The sequence below is a fragment of the Myxocyprinus asiaticus genome, chromosome 35 (assembly GCF_019703515.2).
Source record: "Myxocyprinus asiaticus isolate MX2 ecotype Aquarium Trade chromosome 35, UBuf_Myxa_2, whole genome shotgun sequence".
Lineage (NCBI taxonomy): Eukaryota > Metazoa > Chordata > Actinopteri > Cypriniformes > Catostomidae > Myxocyprinus > Myxocyprinus asiaticus.
In genome coordinates, this window is record NC_059378.1 from 39,891,841 (window position 1) to 39,912,035 (window position 20,195).

The 20,195-nt window shown below is 42.2% G+C and overlaps 1 protein-coding gene across 1 annotated transcript; it reads right to left on the reverse strand.

Annotated features, from left to right (window-relative positions):
• Positions 1–6,057: 6,057 nt before the first annotated feature.
• On the reverse strand, positions 6,058–11,485 carry LOC127426021 (protocadherin-20-like). Its single transcript, XM_051672450.1, has 2 exons — positions 11,330–11,485; positions 6,058–10,421 (listed from the first exon to the last, which is right to left on the reverse strand). Exons 1-2 carry the CDS (start codon positions 11,378–11,380, stop codon positions 7,830–7,832), a joined length of 2,643 nt encoding a protein of 880 aa, XP_051528410.1. The 5' UTR covers positions 11,381–11,485; the 3' UTR covers positions 6,058–7,829.
• Between the last annotated feature and the right edge of the window lie 8,710 nt (positions 11,486–20,195).

A 20,195-nucleotide genomic window follows, 5' to 3' on the forward strand; every position in this document is an offset into this window, starting at 1 on the left:
TTTTTTTTTGGCCAGTTCCTGAATAAGCCCATCATATTACAAATTCTGAGGAAGAGTGAGATATTGAGTGAAATGGGGTGGGAAACGGAAAAGAAATAAGCAACATAATCCAGGCAAAGATCAAAAGACTTGGACTGGATTATTTTCTATTGCATCACAGGCCTGAAAGACCTATTAGATCAAAGGCTGAGATTTTTGGGAGGAGAATAATATCTGAATGCATTATTGAAGTGCGGGGGATGGCAGCGAGATGATGAAGGTGGATCTGGTGTCATAACGGCGCGGCAGGGACCACGGCGCACTCCGTGACTGTGAAACCCAAACCCGAGCTGCATTGTGTGCCCGCATTTGGTTGGATTCAAAGCATAGGAGGAACTATAAAGGCAATCTGGAAACGGGATCAGCCCATGACTGATAGTAATTACTTGCTGTCTACAAGATTAATAATTGAATGTAATTTCAGATCTAGCACTTTCCAGAGAAACAGAATGGCATAAATTCAAGCTGTCACGCAACACAGGATATACTGTGTTTGTCTTAACACAACAGGGCAAAAAACCCTGGAAAGGCTGCTCAGCCAAACTTCAAATCCCCAAATTAATGGTTATAAAAGACGCCTCGCATATCTGCGATTCTGTAAAACAATATTGGCTGGTGAAATGTTAAAGAAATAAAAACAGAAATGTTTTCAATTCTCTTCTTTGGACCCCAGTGAGCCAAGAAAATCAGAACAGACATCATGTTTGTGGAGATATCTCCCACATTAGAAGCTTGGGTGAACTCCAAGAACAGCGCACAGTATGTAATTTCTGTGTTTCACTTTTGCTAGAGGTCAGGCAGGGTTAACTGAGGTTTAAGTGCTAATTTATGTGCTAAATTCCCCAGATTCCTGCACTTAAAAATGTCAGTGTCATTGCATTAGATAACAAAATATATTAAAGCAACTGTCCTTTATTTTGAAGAAAGGTACAACTAGCACACTTTGCAAGTAAAACATTTTTGGTTTAAGTTTGATGACAAAAACAATAGATATTCTGTTCAGAATGATGACAAATAGTATTTGGACACTTTGTGGTCGTCAAAGGTTAGTGGAACATGTCTGTAATTAATGTGATGAACTACACATGTGGTGTGCGAGGACAGTTGGGTTGCCAGGATGTCCAAAATTGTGGCCGAAAAGATGACGTCCTGTATTGAAGTGGTGAAACGCTCGAGGGCTTATGAATTGTTTTAAATTGTATTCTTTGTACATGATGTAACAACAATATTCAATAAAAAATACAATATAAAATATGATAATACATTTTCAATGGAAGCAGCAAAGCTGGGCAGAGTTTAATTTTATGCAAATGAGTATTGACACAATGCGGCCTCAGTACTTTTTAAGTGAATGTGCCATGTAGGGGTAAACAATGTAGTGAATGAACTCCATAAAAATCGATAAAATATAACAAGATGATTTATAGTTCCAATTTGCAAGCCTTTTATTTTAAAATAGTGTCAAAGTGACTGATCTTTTTAAATGGACCTGTAACACTAGACATAATTTCTCATTTCTATGCAGTGAGCTGTACTGCTTTGCACACTCATTTGACTCGGGTTGTGATCTTACCACATTGTGGCACAAAGTCACACCTCACAATCTGAAAAGAAAATCTGCGGTGGTGTGCATGATACAGCAGCATCGAGTCATTTGAATTGCCTTTCATCTACAAAGTAGATGGTTATCATGTTAATTGGAATGATACACTATGTCAAGGGTCATACGTGAAACATGCAGGTCAGGTTTTTGAGAAAAACATTTACGATAAGCATTAGTGAAATGCGTCCGAAAAAGGCTCATTGAAAATTATATCAGTGCGATGACTGAGCACCATTTTTAACAAATTAAATGACATTTAATTGCATTTCTATGCAGTATGTGGGGTGTTTTGGGTGGTCGCTAAGTGTTTGTTCCCAAGTCAAATGAACTCTCTTTAGACCCTGTCCCACATACAGTGCCTATAGAAAGTCATCATACCAAAATCCTTATTATTTGTCACATTACACCCTGGAAATTTAAATAAATTCAATCTAACATTTTCCAGCTGTATTTACACATTATAACCATCAACTGAACAATTATTAAAAAAAATTATTGATAAAATACTTGGTTTAGAAAAGTGATCAGCCCCCTAAGAGTAACCATTATAAACTTGCTCAGGTGCAACCAATCAGCTGTCAGATCACATACCTAATATAGACCTAATAGACCTTTTTCACTCTCCGGGTTTTGGAACGCAGAAGTAAACGTTTGCAGGTAAACTTTGACAGCAGTGAATGGGAGACCACAGCAAATATTATTTTCACTTACCCATTTGCTCCAAGAACAAAAGAAAAAATCCACTATTACATTTGAATGACTTTCCAGAAGAGTTGAAAAATAGAGAGCGGTGGATTAAGACAGTCAGATGCGAGAAGATGCCAAATTTACTGTCACTCTCTCAGCAGCTGTAGTAATTCATTTTTTTAAACTGATTCCAGGGTAATATGACACAAAGAATAATGATATAGACTTACACTCAATATATATATATATATATATATATATATATATATATATATATATATATATATATATAAAAGATCATATAATAATGTTTGCTAGATTTATGCTGCTAAATAAGGTGGAAACGCGTCATCACAGTCTGTGAAAAAGGTCTATTGGCCCCAACCTGACATTGTAGTGGTTTTGATTACTTAAGAATAAAAACAGCTATTCCATCAGGATTCCATTACTAGTTGTGCATGGTAATGGTTTCAATAATTCACCATGGTTGGAAAGGTGCTTTCAAAAGGGCTCTAGGATAAAATTGTGGAAAAGGCACAGGTTAGGAGGAGGGTACAAAAAATGTCAAAGGCTTTAACTATCCCTCTGAGCATGGTGCTATGAGCTGGGGGGCGATTTCCCCCTGCTTTTGATATCCCCCCCTTCTGGTCATTCACATTTTATCTCCAGAGGGGATACCTTTTATCAGTTTCTAGTCAGACTGAATGCTTTTACCATATACAACAGTAGATGGTGCTATTAAGGAAAGCCCTATTTGGACGTAATTAGTTTTCCGGAAAAATGTCTGACTGTAGATTAATTATTACTGCTGATGTAATGTTTACTTTTGATTTGCATAAGGGATGTCTGTAGAGATCCCAGAGATGGGTGCGTAAACTCACTGCAATTACACACTGATGTCACATGTAAATAACCCATCAGAAAGTGTGTAGCTGTGCTGAATAATTATCCAGAAATACAGTATTAAACATGAACATATGCTGTAGCCTATCTGGGATTATTAGAAAAAATCTATTGGAATACCTGGAATACCTACCTAAATGCAACACAACTGGTGACATTAGCGAGCCTGTAACCTATATTACACTCTTGAATAAAAAATATGGACAATCCATTTACACTGTCATTTTTTATGTCCCTCGCAAAAATATGTTTGCAACAAACGAGAGGCTACAGTGTCCGAGGAACACTTAAAAACACAACTTCTCTTACATGACCAACATTTTCAGACACACTGAGAACTTGAGACACAATGATAATTAAAGCCAAGGGCTCACAGAAAGTTCAGATTCACAAAATTTTAACCTTAACCTGGGATTATTTCACCGAAAAAAAAGAAAAAAAACCCCACTGAAATCTTTATAGTATGAAGAGTCTCTGCTGGAAAATCCAGCTCAAGCTGGCAGCTGTGTTTTGGAACATGGTAGCTGGTACAAGCTTGTCCTTAGCTGGTCCAAGTTGGTCATGAGCTGGTCGACCAGCTACCATGTTCCAAAAACCAGTTTGACCAGCATGAGCTGGTATGACCAGCTGGTAGCTGGTCTAAGCTGGTCTCCCAGCAGCTCATGTTATTTTGAACACTGTCAAGAGTCGTGCGTGATCACCAAACGCTGCACAAACATGCAGGTCGGGTTTTCGAGAAACACATTTATGACGAACACTAGTGATAGCGCCCAAGCCAAGCTCATTGAAAATGATATAAGTGTGATAACTGAGCACCATTTTTAACAAATTAAATAAAATTTCAAAGTACATTTTTATATTTTCTAAAGAAAATGTGAGTGATGTTTGATTGTGTTTTGCATTGTTATGCAGTTACTGGGGAGTTCTGGATGGTTGCTCAGTGTTTTTTTACAGGCCTAAATCAAAAGAAGCCACACTACGTCTATGACACCCTGGTCTTTAGATATGACTCCTTTAGTATAAATCGTGGGATTTTTTTGTTTGTTTTATTGTCCACCATTAAAATGGTAAATCTGATCCCTTAGAAAAGTAATTGCACGCCTCACCACAACAAGCTGCGCGATTTGAGGTATCATGAAATACCACGCGCAAAAGTGCTGAAACTTTTTAGTGTCTCTGTGACGCTATTAAAAAAAAACAAACCTGTTTGAGCATTCCGACCAGTCTGATACAGCAATATTGTCTCAACCAATGGGATGAGTTTGGGACGGGACTATCTGTTTGTCCAACCAATCAAAGATGGCAGGAGTGTTTGGGAAAGCTTTGTGAAAATGGTAATTATTTTTGCAGTTCCTTTTGGTGATGCTAGTAGCACAGAAATTGTACATTTTATCTTTAAAGCTGAAGTGTAATTTCTGCGTCATCAAACCAAAATTCCTGAATACAAACAGTTGTATTCTCCTGCACCGCTGCCTTGTTCTTACCTAATATGTCGTACTGACTTTGTATTTGAGAGAATACTATGTTAAACAAAGCCTAAATCCTGTAGACTTACATTGAAGGACTCTAGGTAAGAACACTTGACAAGAAACTAGAACACTCCCATTATAATCAAAGAAGCTATCTACACTGCAAGTAAATGACTTTAAAGTTTCACTTTTTACAATGTCAACTTCAAAACGTTGCGCTAGCACTTCAATGTCTGCACTATACTTTTAATATTCCCATTGTTTTCAAAGATGATTCTCATTACCGTAACACATTCATTTGATTATATTACAGTTATTTGTTAAGTAAAGTTTTTATCTGGACCTTCCAAGATTGCTGTGGAGGATGCAACACTTGAACTTGACCTGCCGATTGAAATGTTGACAAGTTCTGAACACATGTTGCTGGTGGTGTAAGCTGCTTAACCAGTGAACCTGACCCCAGTCGGCAGGCCCTGCTCGCAACCTGTGCACTGCAAAACCTCGATACATTATCTCTCTTACAGATCCCCGTGGTTTTAAATGACTGGTTTCCATTGTGAGTAAAAGAGTGTTTCAGTGTGTTCCAGAGAGAGAAAGGGAAAAATGAAACCCAACTGGTTTCAGAATAAAAGAATTGGCAAGTGGATATGCAACGCTCATCTGTTTTGGACAGGTGAATGAAGTTCTTCGAGTGATGACAAGCTAAGCACACACTCCTGCTTTGACCTCTGTGATGGGTTGGGACACTGTAGAAGCCATCCCATTGGTCAGAAACAAAGAGTAAGATTAGAAAGAGCAGAATGGAATACTAATAACTCTTTCAAAAAAAAGACTAGGTCAACACCCCTGTTATTTAATGCTAAATGCTTGAAGAGAACTTGAAGGAATTACTGTATAAGCTAAATTGATATCGATTAACCTAACCTTAACCTCAATTAAATGTTTTCATACTGGTGAACTTGTGCAAAAAACTCCTTAGAAGTTAAAATCTAAAGCAGACAATATCTCTTCCTTTCAATATTGTTATTCACCAGCAGAAAGTTTTCTGACGATAACACTACCATCATGCAAAGATTACGAGAGGCATCAAAGGTACCATGACATTCTTTGTGTTAATGTTAATTCCCTTTATATTTGATCGCTTCCAAAAAAAATCTTGAACCCATCTAATGCACGAACACATTCCAAGACAGATGTGCTTCCAGGATGAAACACTGAGATGGTCTTTGGATTCTCCCCATCACTTATCACTCCATTTAACAATACTTAAACATTTTCTGGTAGATTAAGCATTTGACAATGAGTCATTTCAGCATCGAATACCATTTGTTGCAAATTCATGACAGATCCAAACCATTAATAAGAAAATAAAGCACTTTAATGTTTATCAATTTCTTTATACTTTCTTAGACATAGGAGAAACAAATTCGGAGAAATTTAGTGAGGTTGAAGTGCCTTTGAGGGAAAAATCTGAGCTGGGTACATCAAGTAAAGTAGGTTGAACACGGTACATTTTTTGTCATCTGAGACAAATTTTGGTAATTGTAAAAGGCTTATTTCATCATAGGGCTTTGATCACTTAGTGTGGCATGCTTATTGATGGACGATTAATTGCCATTGTCATAAATCTTAGCCTTTGATGAAGTTCTGACAGTGTCTGAAATTTTGGGTCCCAGTTATATAGTGACTGCTCCATTGAAGGCCGTCTAATAAAGAACCAACAAGATAGAGAATGTCCAGTTAAAAATGTTGATACTAGCTTGTCATATGACATGCAACATAAATATCTTGTTAATTAATAATGAGCAGTCCACAAATTGCAGAGCAATGACAGACTTTGGTCTGTAAAAAGCACTATACAAATAAAATAGAATTTAGTTACACTCCAGAAAATTACCTAACATAGCCTAACCCTAACCTTGCCTCTTTTTCCAGGCCAAACATTGCAAACATTAGCACAAGGGCTTGCTTAAGTGTGTGTGGTACCATTTCAGTATGGATGTGAAAATGCCCAGCCAATGCTGTCAACTGTGGCCAAAGTCCTTAGATGTATATCATAGAGTATGACATAAAAGGCAGTTGATGTCGCACAGTCTGCCTTGGCTTTTAAGATGTCACTGGGGTTATATCAAACAATTTGACAAGCAACAATTGTCAAGTACAAAAACATTTAAAAAAACTGAGCAGTGTGCACCTGGCTTACAAGACTTGTAAGGACATTTCATACCAGCCTAGAATCTTTAGATACGAACACTGTATCCTACAGAAAACACAAGAAAAACGTCCAGCAACATGTCACCCAGTACGTTTACATGCACAGTGATAATTGAGCTACAGTGGGTTTTTGTGTAGCCGAGCTACAGTCTTCATCTGTTTGTCCAAGTATACATGACACAATGCATATTGAATATTGAAAGGAAGAACGTCAGCTGAGCATGTGCCTTTAATACACGTCACACGTCACTTCTGTCCTTCCAAATGCATGCAAAATGCAGAGGCCAGTTGTGGCCCGGTTAATGTGTATACATGTGTTATGAAGCTGATCTAAAAAAGCAGGACTGAACTATAATATGATGAACAAATAGGACAAACTATTGTTTTAGTACAACTGAAATTGAACTTTAAAAGTTCATGTAAACGTACTGACTCATTGAGAAATACAAGAAATCCTCTCAGTGTGCAAAAGCTCATTTGTACCTCATCTTCAGAAGAGTGTTAACAAACATGAGTTGTATTATGTCTCAATGGGAACAGTATTTCTGGGGCAGAACATTGTTCTTGTAAATGACTGCATTGGACTTTCAAAGATGCATTTAAAAGGTTTGACATTTTGACACAACACAATGCTGAGGGCACCATTTACGCTTGTAAGATAAGTTACATTTAAAGCTTGTTGGGCAGCAAATGCAAATAGCAAAATCTTCATATATACTGCAATAATCTTGTCTCATATACAGTATATATATTTATAGATTTTGTCGTAGTTATAAAACACTGTATGCACAAAATATACATTATATTTTCAAATAAGTTTAGTCTCAAAAGATAAAAAGATGCACAAAACACACTGTAAACAGATTAATTTGGGCAGTAAAAGCAGTCTTTCGTATTCTCTGAGCAGGCCAGTTTCATATGTTTGAAATTTCCATTGAATTCTTATCCAGTGTTTCAAGGTTCAGTTTTAAAGGAATCTCAACGTCTAACCGTTTCTTTTTAGGCTTTTTCATCTTCTTGCAGCAAATGTACGTAACCAATGATAAGACTGTGACAAACAGTCCCAGACAGGTAGCTGTCAGAGCAAGCAGTACCACCTGGTACTCTCTGCATGTAATTGGCACTCGATCAGCCTCCCTGGGTTTCTTGACAGGAGGGACCTCCTCCTCAATTTCTGCCCCTCTGGGCAACATACTCTGAATGAGGGACTCATTGCTCACCGTCTCGTTCACAAAAAGATTGACCAGGACTGTAGAGTACAGCTCTGGTTGACCGTGATCCCTGACTTTGACCCAAAGACTGTAGAGGCCTCTGTTGCTCAGGGCTTTCTTCAGGGTGATGTTTCCAGTGTACGGGTCAATGTCAAATGAGCCTGGCTCTCCATCCGTTCTCTTGACGATGCTGTAAGCAATAACAGCGTTCATTCCCGTGTCCCGGTCCACGGCATAGACTTCCGTTATAGATGTTCCTGGGAGCGTGCTGGGAAGAACCAGCATGTAAGACTGGTTGGACTGGGGGAAAAGAACAGTTGGAGGGTTATCATTGACATCCAGGAGGAGAACGGTTACCATAGTGACACAAGAAAGGGCGGGTTCACCACCATCAATGGCCTCAATCCAGACATAGTACGTTCCCTGCTGCTCCCTGTCTAGAGGCGTCTTCGCCCTTAACGCCCCTCGTCCCGTGTCAATCACAAAGATGTCACTACCATTGAGGATGGACAGAGCTACCCAGCCGTTCTGCCCTGCATCTGCATCCGTGACAGTAAGCACCCCGATTTCCCTGAAACCTGGAAAGTTCTCTGGAACAAAGAAAGTGAAATCCTTGTTGATGAAGCGAGGACTGTTGTCATTACGATCCTGCACTGTGATTATCATGGTGGCGACTGACTCCTTTCTTGGCGTTCCACAGTCCAAGGCTCGCACCATGAATCGATATGTTTCCTTTTCCTCTCTGTCGAGAGAGGTGCACACAGTCAAGACTCCGGTCAACCTGCCCAGGTGGAAAATGGTGGGAGCGTCGGCACCGAGTAGGTAATACACCTCGCCCCTGATGTCGCTGTCCGCATCAGTCGCCTGAAGTTGGGTGAGGAATGTATTTGGAGGGTTGTTCTCCTCCACAGTAATGTCGATGAGGGATTGTTTGAAAACTGGAGCGTTGTCATTAACGTCCAATACATGGACTTTCACAACGGTCTTAACTACTATTCCATGAGAGTTACGAACCACTACAATAATTTCGTAATCCTGTTGCAGCTCATAATCCAGTAGTTCAGTGGTCTCAAGAAGATACTCGTTTTTGACATGCTCATAGGGTACAAGCCGGAATGGACCAGTACCCTCTAAACAACACTCTACTTCCTGTCGTGGGTCAGTGTTTTTGATGGTAAAAAATGCTATGGGTGAAAATGGTGGCTCTAATTCGCTTAGATTGACGACACCATCCTTTTCTGATGCAATGTAGCGTGGAATAACTACCGGTGGGCCAGATAACTCTTTAATAACATGAACAGAAACGGCTGCAATTTCTGGAATACACGTCGGCCCATTGGCGAGTACGATTAGCTTGTAGAGCTTTCCGGTGTTGTTGTCTATTTTTCCTGCTAGCTTAATGACCCCTGTGATTCTATCCAAATTAAACAGGTTCCTGCTTTCTTGGTTGACCCGTTCGCTGAAGGTATACGTGATCAGGGCGTTGGCCCCCTCGTCTAGATCATAGGCTTGGAGACGAGCCAGCTGGGTGCCTTTAGTAGCATTCCCATAAAGCGTAATGTTTACTTGCGACTCTGTGAATTTGGGGCAGTTGTCATTGACATCCGTTATAATAATCCTCAGAGTTGCAGTGCCTAGAAGTGGCGGAGAGCCCCCGTCCTCCGCTATGATATCAGTCACATACTCAGCTTGCGTTTCTCTATCGAGAGACTCTGTAATGATGAGGAAGGGTGTCAGTTCACCCCCTTCGTTCTCCTCAATGTCTAGAGTGAAAACTCCATAGTCATTAACAAGCCAATATGTCTGAATACCATAAATCCCGATGTCAGGATCAACTGCGGACAGCTCCACGGCAAACCTGGCATTAACTGGTGCATTCTCTGGCACAGATAGTCTGATTTCATCTATGGGAAAATGTGGACGGTTGTCGTTAACATCTTCAATGACGATTCTGATCTTAACCAACTGAAAGTACTGTTGGGGAAGGATCAGCACGTCCAAGAAGATTTCGCAGCCCTGACCCTCATGGGAACATAGAGCCTCTCTGTCGATCTCCACGGCAGATGTGAAAAGCTCCCCTGTTGTGTTATTCAAATTTACATACTGCTGGCTTGCCGTCTTTAGTTCCAGGTTGAATGAACGAGGGGGCTCTACTGTCAGATCCAAGTTTAAATCTACACCGATAGCCCCTATGAGTGTCCCTTTAGGTAAGCCTTCTTTTATTTTATAGATGAGGTGACTGAAATTTGATGAGCAGGTGAGGGGGCTGGTGAAAAGTAGGAGAATGAACCAACCCTGAAATAATCAACAGAAAATCATACATTTAATAAGAATCAACATAACAGATATTTTAGTTTAGAATCGAATAGCAGTTAAAGACAAATGTAGTCGCCATGCAGTGTATATATTTAAGTGCATATATACTGTATAACATAAATTATGCATTCAGTACATCAAAAGCAGTTGGGTTTAACACTTATGGTCTTACTGAATCTACTGTACATCCACATATACATTTACCATAGTTACTACATTTCTTTATTTTGACAGGATAGTTCACCCAAAAATGAAATGAATTTACTCTGTCACCTCATTTTGTTCCATACCTACTGTATGACTCTCTGTGGAACACAAAGTGAGATGTTAAGCAGCACAACATCCTCAGTCACCATTCACTTATATTGTATGGAAACAAAATGCAATGATAGTAAATGGTGACTGAGGCTAACATTTTGCCTAACATCTCATTTTGTGTTCCACAGAAGAAAGTCATACAAGTTTGTAACAACAAAGTAATTAATGATAATTAGTAAGTAAATTATGACAATCGTTTGAATATCTATGGTATTTTGGCATAAACTACCATGGTGAATTTTGTAGGGGACTGCATGTAAGCCAGCAAAAGCCTGAAAACACTCAACACAAATCAGTTACTATATCTAATACACTTATTAAATAATGAACGAATCATTGAAAATATTAATAAATATATGACAAAATATGTGTATATAGTATGTGAATGAAAGTGTAATGACATTAAGTGTTTGAATGTAATTAACTAATGATCTGATATGAATTACATAATTTAATAATGTTTCTTAATGTTGTTAATTATTATAATTACCAATTATTTTACCATTAATATGAGCATTTGGTATATCATGATAAACACAGATTACTCTTTCTCAGTCAAATAAACTTACCCATAGCTCTCGTTTGCTGTAAAGGCAGGTTGTCCGTTTAGTGTTGCACATGTTTCCCGTTCAGTGTTGGCGTCACAGGGAACGGGAGCGGGACGAGTCTACAGTAGCGGCCGCATTCTGAGCGCGCTGAACGGCTGAGCTCTCACACGCTCACTGCCTGATACACGACTGCCGCTCCACAGTCATTCCTCTGACAGATACGCCGCGGACACGCCCACCGCATTCCAATGAGCTCTGAAGCAGCCAATCAGCGTTCCCGAAAATGGGAAGAGGGTTGTCCTGAAACGTTTGATGAACAAGCAATTTTATAATAGGTTTGAATAGTTTTGAGACGAGTATGATTTATTATGTTGTGGTTAAGAAAATTGTCCTGTCTTTTATCAGCGTGATAAGTGTTTTGTAAGTCACAATAGTTATTATAATGTAATATAAATTACATATTAGCCTACACATATATTATATACAAATATATGATCCTGTACATAATAATAAAAATGATAATTAATAACAATTATAGTTTTTTTTTTTTTTTTTTTTGGAGATTAGAAAATTCCTCTGTATTGATTTATCCGTGTTTTGGTTTCTTAAATGTACCAGTACATACATAAAGTGTTTTCTAATCTTAAAAAGGTTCTCCTATGACTCCTATGACATCAGAGTGTAAAACCCCTTTTGGTTCTAACTGAAAGTGTTATTATAATTTGACTCTATTATGGCAAAGTTTAGTAAAGACAACAAATAGCAGAAAGATTTATGAGGGGTCCCAGTGCAAAATTAGACTGCATACAGTAGATGAGGTTTATGTAGAGATCTAAACAGCGTTAACAAAATAAAAGTTCTAAATGGAAATGAGGAAAAACAGAGAGGGAGACTTTTACAGCCCTGTAGCTGAGATTACATTAATCCCCATTTACATAAAACTCACAGACATTGATAGATAATGTTACTCACTGAAAAACGAGCTCGCTATCTGAACAATTAGAAACAGACAGGCTTATTTACTGCCTCTTTTCAGCCTCGTTATACATTTTTTTACCCAGAATGAAAATAAATGGTCATCAATGAATCAAAAAAACCTACAACCCAGAAAACCAGGACTACATTAAATGAGGATAACTGTGGTTTTTGCCGAACACAATGTGTTTTGTGCAGTGAATTATTGGCTGCAGATATCATTTTGAAGACATTTTTTATTATGTACAATAAACTACTTTGGCATTGTCTTGGGTTGACAGTTGACGTCCAATGTGAAATCTTGGTCCTGAAGTAAAACCAGTCAAGGTCCACTGGTCCAGAGCATCACATCAGTGCTAATGAACGGATGTGCATGGATTAGTGAGTTGAGGAAAATGAGTCGAGTGATCCATCAGTGTAACCTTAATCAAATCAACTTCTCTTAATCTGAGTTTGTTTAAACCACAGCAACAGATGCCAAATGATCTGACTGTGAGATCTACACACAATAACAGCACACAAAACATGTACTTTGTCCTTATAGAGCTGATGTTCTCTTGGTCTCAGTAAACAGAATTCCTAGCTGGAGTTTTATCTCTGTATAGTGATTACACTCAATCTAATGGAAGTTTCAAAACAGCTTTGCATCAACATGATTAGAACCAGAAGTGTGTAATTTTTAAGGTTGAAAATGCTTTTGCTAATCCCAGCTTAATTTGCAGACAACTGAATAATAAATTAGCCATTTTAAGTTCATTTCACCCAAAAAGCGTTTGTTCATTTTGGGGTGAACTATTCCTTTAAATACAGCTACTGTATGCTGTGACAAGCCCTTTTATTATCATTTTGTAGAACTTCCAAAACCACATCAATCAAGAGTTTTCTAATGAGCCATTCACAATCCATTATTAAACCTACAAGCCACAAGCACTAGAACATTAAAGTCACATGTAATGAAGAATCTACTTAGTTCCCTATCTGTCACTCACTTAATGTTGTGTCGATGTAGTGACACTAGGGGTCACTCTTGGGAGCCCCAAACACCTAAAAGATTCTAACCCGGGATTGATGCAGGAACTGCGCTCGGTGACCGACCTCACTCTCGGGCTGATGAAGGTCACGGCGCGGTCTCTCGGGCAGGCAATGTCCACCCTGGTGGTCCAGGAGCGCCACCTTTGGCTCAACTTGGTCGAGATGGGAGAGGTGGACAAGGCACGGTTCCTTGATGCCCCCATTTCCCAGGTTGGCCTGTTTGGCGACGCCGTCGAGGATTTTGCCCAGCAGTTCTTGGCGGTGAAAAAGCAGACGGAGGCCTTACAACATATCCTGCCCCGGCACTGCTTAAGACCCCACACTCTGTCTGCTCATTGCCAAGGGCATCCTCCTGCAGCAACAACACCGGCTCCGCCACAGCCTGCCCCCATGGCCCGGCTCCGGCATGGAGCCCTCCGCAGGAAGCAGACGCCACCCGTCTCGTGGCCGGCCGCTAAGAACCCGAGGTAGGCTTCGAAGCGCCCCCGAGACGGGCGACCCAGGGGCGAGGAGACTACTTCTCTGGGGCTGGTCGACAGACCACTCCATCCCCCGGTGTAGGGCCGGGAGGTGAATCTTTTGTCGCCGCATGCCCAGGAGGCTGCAGAACCCAAAAGCCTGACAAAAGAATGGTTCGGTACGTCCGACGTGATCATTCCCTTGGTCCCCTTCGCCCGGAGTTTGGGCGTATGGCTCACGCTTTCCAACCCATCGCGATGGCTGAGCCGGACCGTCCGACTCGGCTACGCGATTCAGTTCGCCAGGCACCCGCCTAGGTTCAGCGGCATCCGCTTCACCTCGGTGAAGGGCGAGAATGCCGCTACCTTGCGTTTGGTGATCACTACCCTTCTGCGCAAGGGCGCAATAGAGCCTATCACACCAGCCGAGATGAAGAAAGGGATCTACAGCCCTTACTTCATCGTACCGAAGAAAGGCGGTGGGTTGCGACCAATCTTGGACCTGCGAGTACTGAACCGGGCTTTGCACAGACTCCCGTCCAAGATGCTGATGCAAAAACACACTCTAACGAGTGTCTGGCATCAAGATTTGTTCGCAGCGGTAGACCTGAAGGACGCGTACTGCCACGTCTTGGTCTTACCTCGACACAGACCCTTCCTGCGGTTTGCCTTTGAAGGCCAGGTGTACCAGTACAAGGTCCTCCCCTTTGGCCTGTCCTTGTCCCCTCTTGTCTTCACAAAGGTCGCAGAGGCAGCCCTTGCCCCGCTTAAGGAAGTGGGCATCCACATCCTCAACTATCTCGACGACTGGCTAATCCTAGCTCACTCTCGAGAGTTGCTGTGCGCACACAGAGACCTCGTGCTCCGGCACCTCAGCCGACTGGGGCTTCGGGTCAACTGGGAAAAGAGCAAGCTCTCCCTGGTTCAGAGCATCTCTTTTCTCGGTTTGGAGTTGGACTCAGTCTCGATGACAGCGCGCCTCATGAACGAGAGCACACAGTCGGTGCTGAACTGTCTGAAAGCATTCAGACGGAGGACAGCGGTTCCACTGAAACTTTTTCAGAGGCTCCTGGGGCATATGGCATCCTCAGCGGCGGCCACACCACTCGGGTTGATGCATATCAGACTCCAGTCCCGAGATAGGCATGGCAACATGGGACACATCGCATGACCACCACGCCGATCTGTCACTGCCTCTTCAGCCCTTGGACCGACCTTGCATTTCTACGTGCAGGGGTTCCCCTAGAGCAGGTCTCCAGGCACGTCATGGTTACAACAGATGCCTCCAAGACGGGATGGGGTGCTGGATGCAACGGGCACACAGCCACCGGCTCCTGGACTGGCCCGCGGCTGCGTTGGCACATCAACTGCCTAGAGTTGTTGGCAGTACTGCTCGCCCTGTGGAGGTTCCGGCCATTGATCCAGGGCAAGCACGTATTGGTCCGGACGGACAACACAGTGACGGTAGCGTACATCAACCGTCAAGGCGGTCTACGCTCCCGTTGCATGTCAACTCGCCTGCTGTCTCCTCCTCTGGAGTCAGCAGCGCCTGAAGTCGCTACGAGCCACTCACATCCCGGGCAACCTCAACACCGCAGCAGATGCGCTGTCACGTCAGGTTACCCTCAGGGGAGAGTGGAGACTTCACCCTCAGGTGGTCCAGCTGATTTGGAGTCGATTCGGTCGAGCACAGGTAGACCTGTTTACTTCCCAGGAATCCTCCTACTGCCCGCTTTGGTACGCCCTGACCGAGGCACCCCTCGGTATAGATGCGCTGGCACACAGCTGTCCCCCTGGACTATGCAAATATGCATTTCCCCCAGTGAGCCATCTGGATTATCAGGTTCCTGAGAGGCGCTAGGAGGTTGAATCCCTCCAGACCGTGCCTCATCCCCTCATGGGACCTCTCTGTAGTACTTTGGGGTCTACAGGGAGCTCCCTTTGAGCCCTTGGAGTCAGCTGAGCTTAAGGCACTCTCTTTGAAGTCTGCCCTCCTGACTACGCTCACTTCCATGAAAAGGGTAGGGGACCTGCAGGTGTTCTCTGTCAGCGAATCGTACCTAGAATTTGGTCTGGGTTACTCTCACGTGATCCTGAGACCCCGACCGGGCTATGTGCCCAAGGTTCCCACGACCTCTTTTAGGGATCAGGTGGTGAACCTGCAAGCACCGCCCCAGGAGGAGGCAGATCCAGCCTTGGCATTGCTCGGTGTGAGCTTTATGCATCTATTTGGATCGCATGCAGAGCCTTAGAAGCTCTGAGCAGCTCTTTGTCTGCTTTGGTGGACAGCGGAAAGGAAGCGCTATCTCTAAACAGAGGATCACCCACTTGGTCATTGACGCCATCGCGATGGCATATCAGGCTCAGAAAGTGCCACCCCATGTGGGGTTACGAGCCCACTCTACCAAGAGAGTGGCGGCATCCTGGGCCCTGGCCACTGGCGCTTCTTTGGCAGATATCTGCAGAGCAGTGGGCTGGGCAACACCCAACACCTATGCGAGGTTCTACAATCTCCGGGTTGAGCCGGTCTCATCCCGTGTATTGGCAGGCACGAGCAGGTAAGTTCCGGGACAGCTGGCCGGGTGTACCGCTTGCGCATAGCACCTATCCCCTCCCTTGAGGTGAAGACGTGCGTTCTTGACTCCCAGTCGTGTTCACAGACTGTAATCCCTGGATGACTTTCCTGCTTAGCCCTCTGGCAGTTGAGTTTGCGGAGAAACTCGCTGACCGGCCCAGTATGTGCATTAATGAGCCCCTGTACTGAGGTAGGTGCTCCACATATGCTGGTTCCCCAAAGGCGACCCCATGTGATATCTTCCGCAAAATCGTTTCCCTGTCGGCAAACTGTGTCTTCCTTGGGCAGAGGCCCCTCTGCCCCCGGTTGCCATTCTCTGTAGAAACTCCTCCCCCTTCGGGTAGGACCTACCATGGGACCTCTCCACATGAAATACTTCCGACAAGACTCGGTAAGACCATGTGACTTATTCCACTCAAAATATCCCCCCCTGTTTTTGGGTGGGGTGTGGTCTCTGTGATGTCTTCCCCTTGGGAGGGACACCCCCCAATGCAGACACGTATGGCTCCCAGTCAGTTAACAAATTCCAATCTTTTTGGGGAGAAAATAGAGGGAAAGAGGCCTCAGCTGGGCTAGCCTGTCCCTATAGTTGGGCAGTCGACTTGTTCCTGATGGACTGTTCGATGCTCAGAGCATTGGGGGAGGTTACGTGACGGCCTGGTGCACTGGCTATGAGGCACACAGCGGTCTGCCCGTCACACACGGGCAGTTCACGTAACACAGTTCAGATAGTTGTGGCATTTGTATAGGGACCCCTAGTGTCACTACATCAACACAACGTCGAGTGAGTGACAGATAGGGAACATCATGGTTACTTTCGTAACCTCCGTTCCCTGATGGAGGGAACGAGACGTTGTGTCCCTCTTGCCACAATGCTGAACTACTGCTGAAATGGCCGGGACCTGGTCTCGACTCCTCAGCACAAAACCTGAATGAGTGGTTGCATACCAGCTCCTTTTATACCCGTATGTCCGGGGGAGTGGCATGCAAATTCCACTCGCCAATTCTCATTGGCCTTTTTTAAAAAAAGCAGAGGTGTTTGGGGCTCCCAAGAGTGACCCCTCATGTCACTACGTCGACACAACGTCTCGTTCCCTCCATCAGGGAACGTAGGTTACAAAAGTAACCATGACGTTTTTCCTGTTAAACAAGAATAATCAACCGTGAGTAAACTAAAGCTTTGAATAAATACACACTCAGTGGTGATGCAGTACCTATGTCAAGTGTACTGTACAGTATTTACAATCATTTACAAAGTGTGCATAAAGTCAATAAAAGAGGGTGAATTGCAAAATGATACTTGGTAGCACTGACTGAATTTGAAAGTTTGTCATGATCTTAAAAAAACATTTGATAAAAAGGTTTAAGATGATTGATCAGTTTTATAAGACACTAAAAATGTAATGTATTTCTAATGGATAAACTTGATAGTGAGTTAATTTTGCCCAAAATATGGTGCATCTCAGCACAATCAGCAACCCTAACTATTATAAGAAAACATATAAAATAGTAACAATAAAGAATGAGTTGGTGTGTCCAAACTTTTGATTGCTTCTGTGAATGAAATCTCACCAGGATGTGGTACAAGATTTGCATACTCGCTGTTAACCACAGTTATGTTTGTCTACAATTTGTGTTGTCGTTTTCGCTGCAGGCTAGCATGCACTGTCCTGAACGTGTTGGGACAGACAAAGCATGTGCAAGATTTCTGCTGCTGCATGTCTTTTAAACATCATTGTGAAAATGTTTGAGAGTATAGAAAACATTCATTTCAGCTACACAAGTTAATAAATGTATCATGTAGCTGCAATTATAAAAACAATGTTTATGCAGAATATTCCAACCAAGTAGTTTAGTTGTCAATTTGTGATCTACAAAAAAAAAAAATGTGTTGGATTTACTTAAAATACAATGCCTGGCCAAAAAAAAAAAGAAGTAACCGTTTCGATGTAAATAAGCAGATTAAGAGCCTATGATTGGATCATTATTGCAGTGATTAATATGTTCCAGCTGGCAACAATTATTTTAACCCTAACTGATGCAGTGTGCAGCTTCTCATTTCTTAAACAACCATGTCGGAAGACGCATCATGTGGTCGTGGAAAAGATGTTACTGTGTTTCAGAAGGGTAAAATTATTGGCCTGCATCAAGCAAAGAATATAACTAAGGAGATTGCTGAAATCACTGGAATTGTGTTAAAAACTACCCAACACATCATTAAAACCTGGAAGGATAGTGGTGAACCATCAGCTTCACAGAAGGAATGTGGTCGGGAAATCTTCTCATAATGATCGTAATCTGAGATCACTAAAACTCTTGAAGTCACATCGTAAAAAATCGACAGTAGAACTCACGACTAAGTTTAATAGTGAAAGTAAGAGCATTTCCACACGCACAATGTGATGAGAACTTACAGGATTGGGACTAAACAGCTGTGTGGCAACAAGAAAGACATTTGTTAGTGAGGCTAATCGGAAAAAAATGACTTCAATTTGCTAGGGAGCATAAAGATTGGACTGTGGAGCAATGGAAAAAGGTCATGTGGTCTGATGAGTCCAGATTTACTTTATTCCATAGTGATGGGCACGTCAGGGTAAGAAGGGAAGCGCATGAAGTGATGCACTCGTCATGCATAGTGCCCACTGTACAAGCCTCTGGAGGCAGTGTTATGATCTGAAGTTGCTTCAGTTAGTCAGGTCGAGGCTCAGCAACATTATGCGGCAATACAACTGACTACCTGAATGTACTGAATGACCAGGTTATCCCATCAATGGAGTTTTTCTTCCCTGATGGCACGGGCATATTCCAGAACGACAATGCCAAGATTCATCAGGCTCAAATTGTGAAAGAGTGGTTCAGGGAGCATGATGAATCATTTTCACACATGAATTGGCCACCACAGAGTCCTGACCTTAACCCCATTGAAAGTCTTTGGGATGTGCTGGAGAAGACTTTACGGAGTGGTTTGACTCTCCCGTCATCAATACAAGATCTCAGCCAACAATTAATGCAAATCTGGATGGAAATAAATGTTGTGACGTTGCATAAGTTTGTCCAAACAATGCCAAACAAAGGTGGTCCAGTGAAATATTTTTTTGGCCAGGCAGTGTAAATATGTAGAATTTTTTTCATCAAAGATGAATGTTAAGAGTAACAGATGCATACCTGACTTCAGCAAAGTACGTAGTGTAAGCACCATGGGGATTTCTGACTACAGAAAATTCCAATGAACAATGTGCTAAGTTTCCTTAAATACCCAGACCACAACCAAATGGAATGACCATAAGAATTTAGGGATGAAAAGGTTTGGAATTCCTGGAGTCACACCTTATCTGCATATAGGAGGTAAGCACGCCCCCAGAATTGGTCAGAATTCCTCTAAATTCTCAAAACTGTATTATCATGTATTTTACAGTTAAGGTAATGAGACCTTCGTACCAGTCACACTGAGGCATTTTCAATGACAAGAAACATGAATAGCCAGACATAATTAGACATTTGTTACCTACAAGATTTAAATGTGTTTTAAGGTGATTTTGAGCTGAGATGGACAGGAGGGGAGGGGGGGAGTAGGAGAAAGAGAACAGATGTAGAAAGACAATAATGAGGCAATTCTTGCTCAGTTGGGTGTGAGATGGTAACTTTGCGAGAAAGTTTCTTTGCTGATTTTCTCAGAGATCATACATTTGCTCTTTGCCTAACTGGGGAGTTTTGTCCTTTGAATGCAAACACCTTGGCACCCCATCTTACAGTGCCCTCGCAATTGTTTGTATTCACTTGCAATAAGTTTTACGTTCCCTCGCAATTAGTTTTGTGTGCCCTGGCAATAGTCTGTATTCCCTCGCAA

What these genes read in the sequence shown, in the direction of transcription:
- LOC127426021 (XM_051672450.1), bottom strand. Translation starts at nt 11,380, where the DNA reads ATGTGCAACACTAAACGGACAACCTGCCTTTACAGCAAACGAGAGCTA. An exon ending in ACAGCAAACGAGAGCTATGG is followed by an intron (nt 10,422 to 11,329) that starts GTAAGTTTATTT and finishes TGATTATTTCAG; the next exon opens with GGTTGGTTCATTCTCCTACT.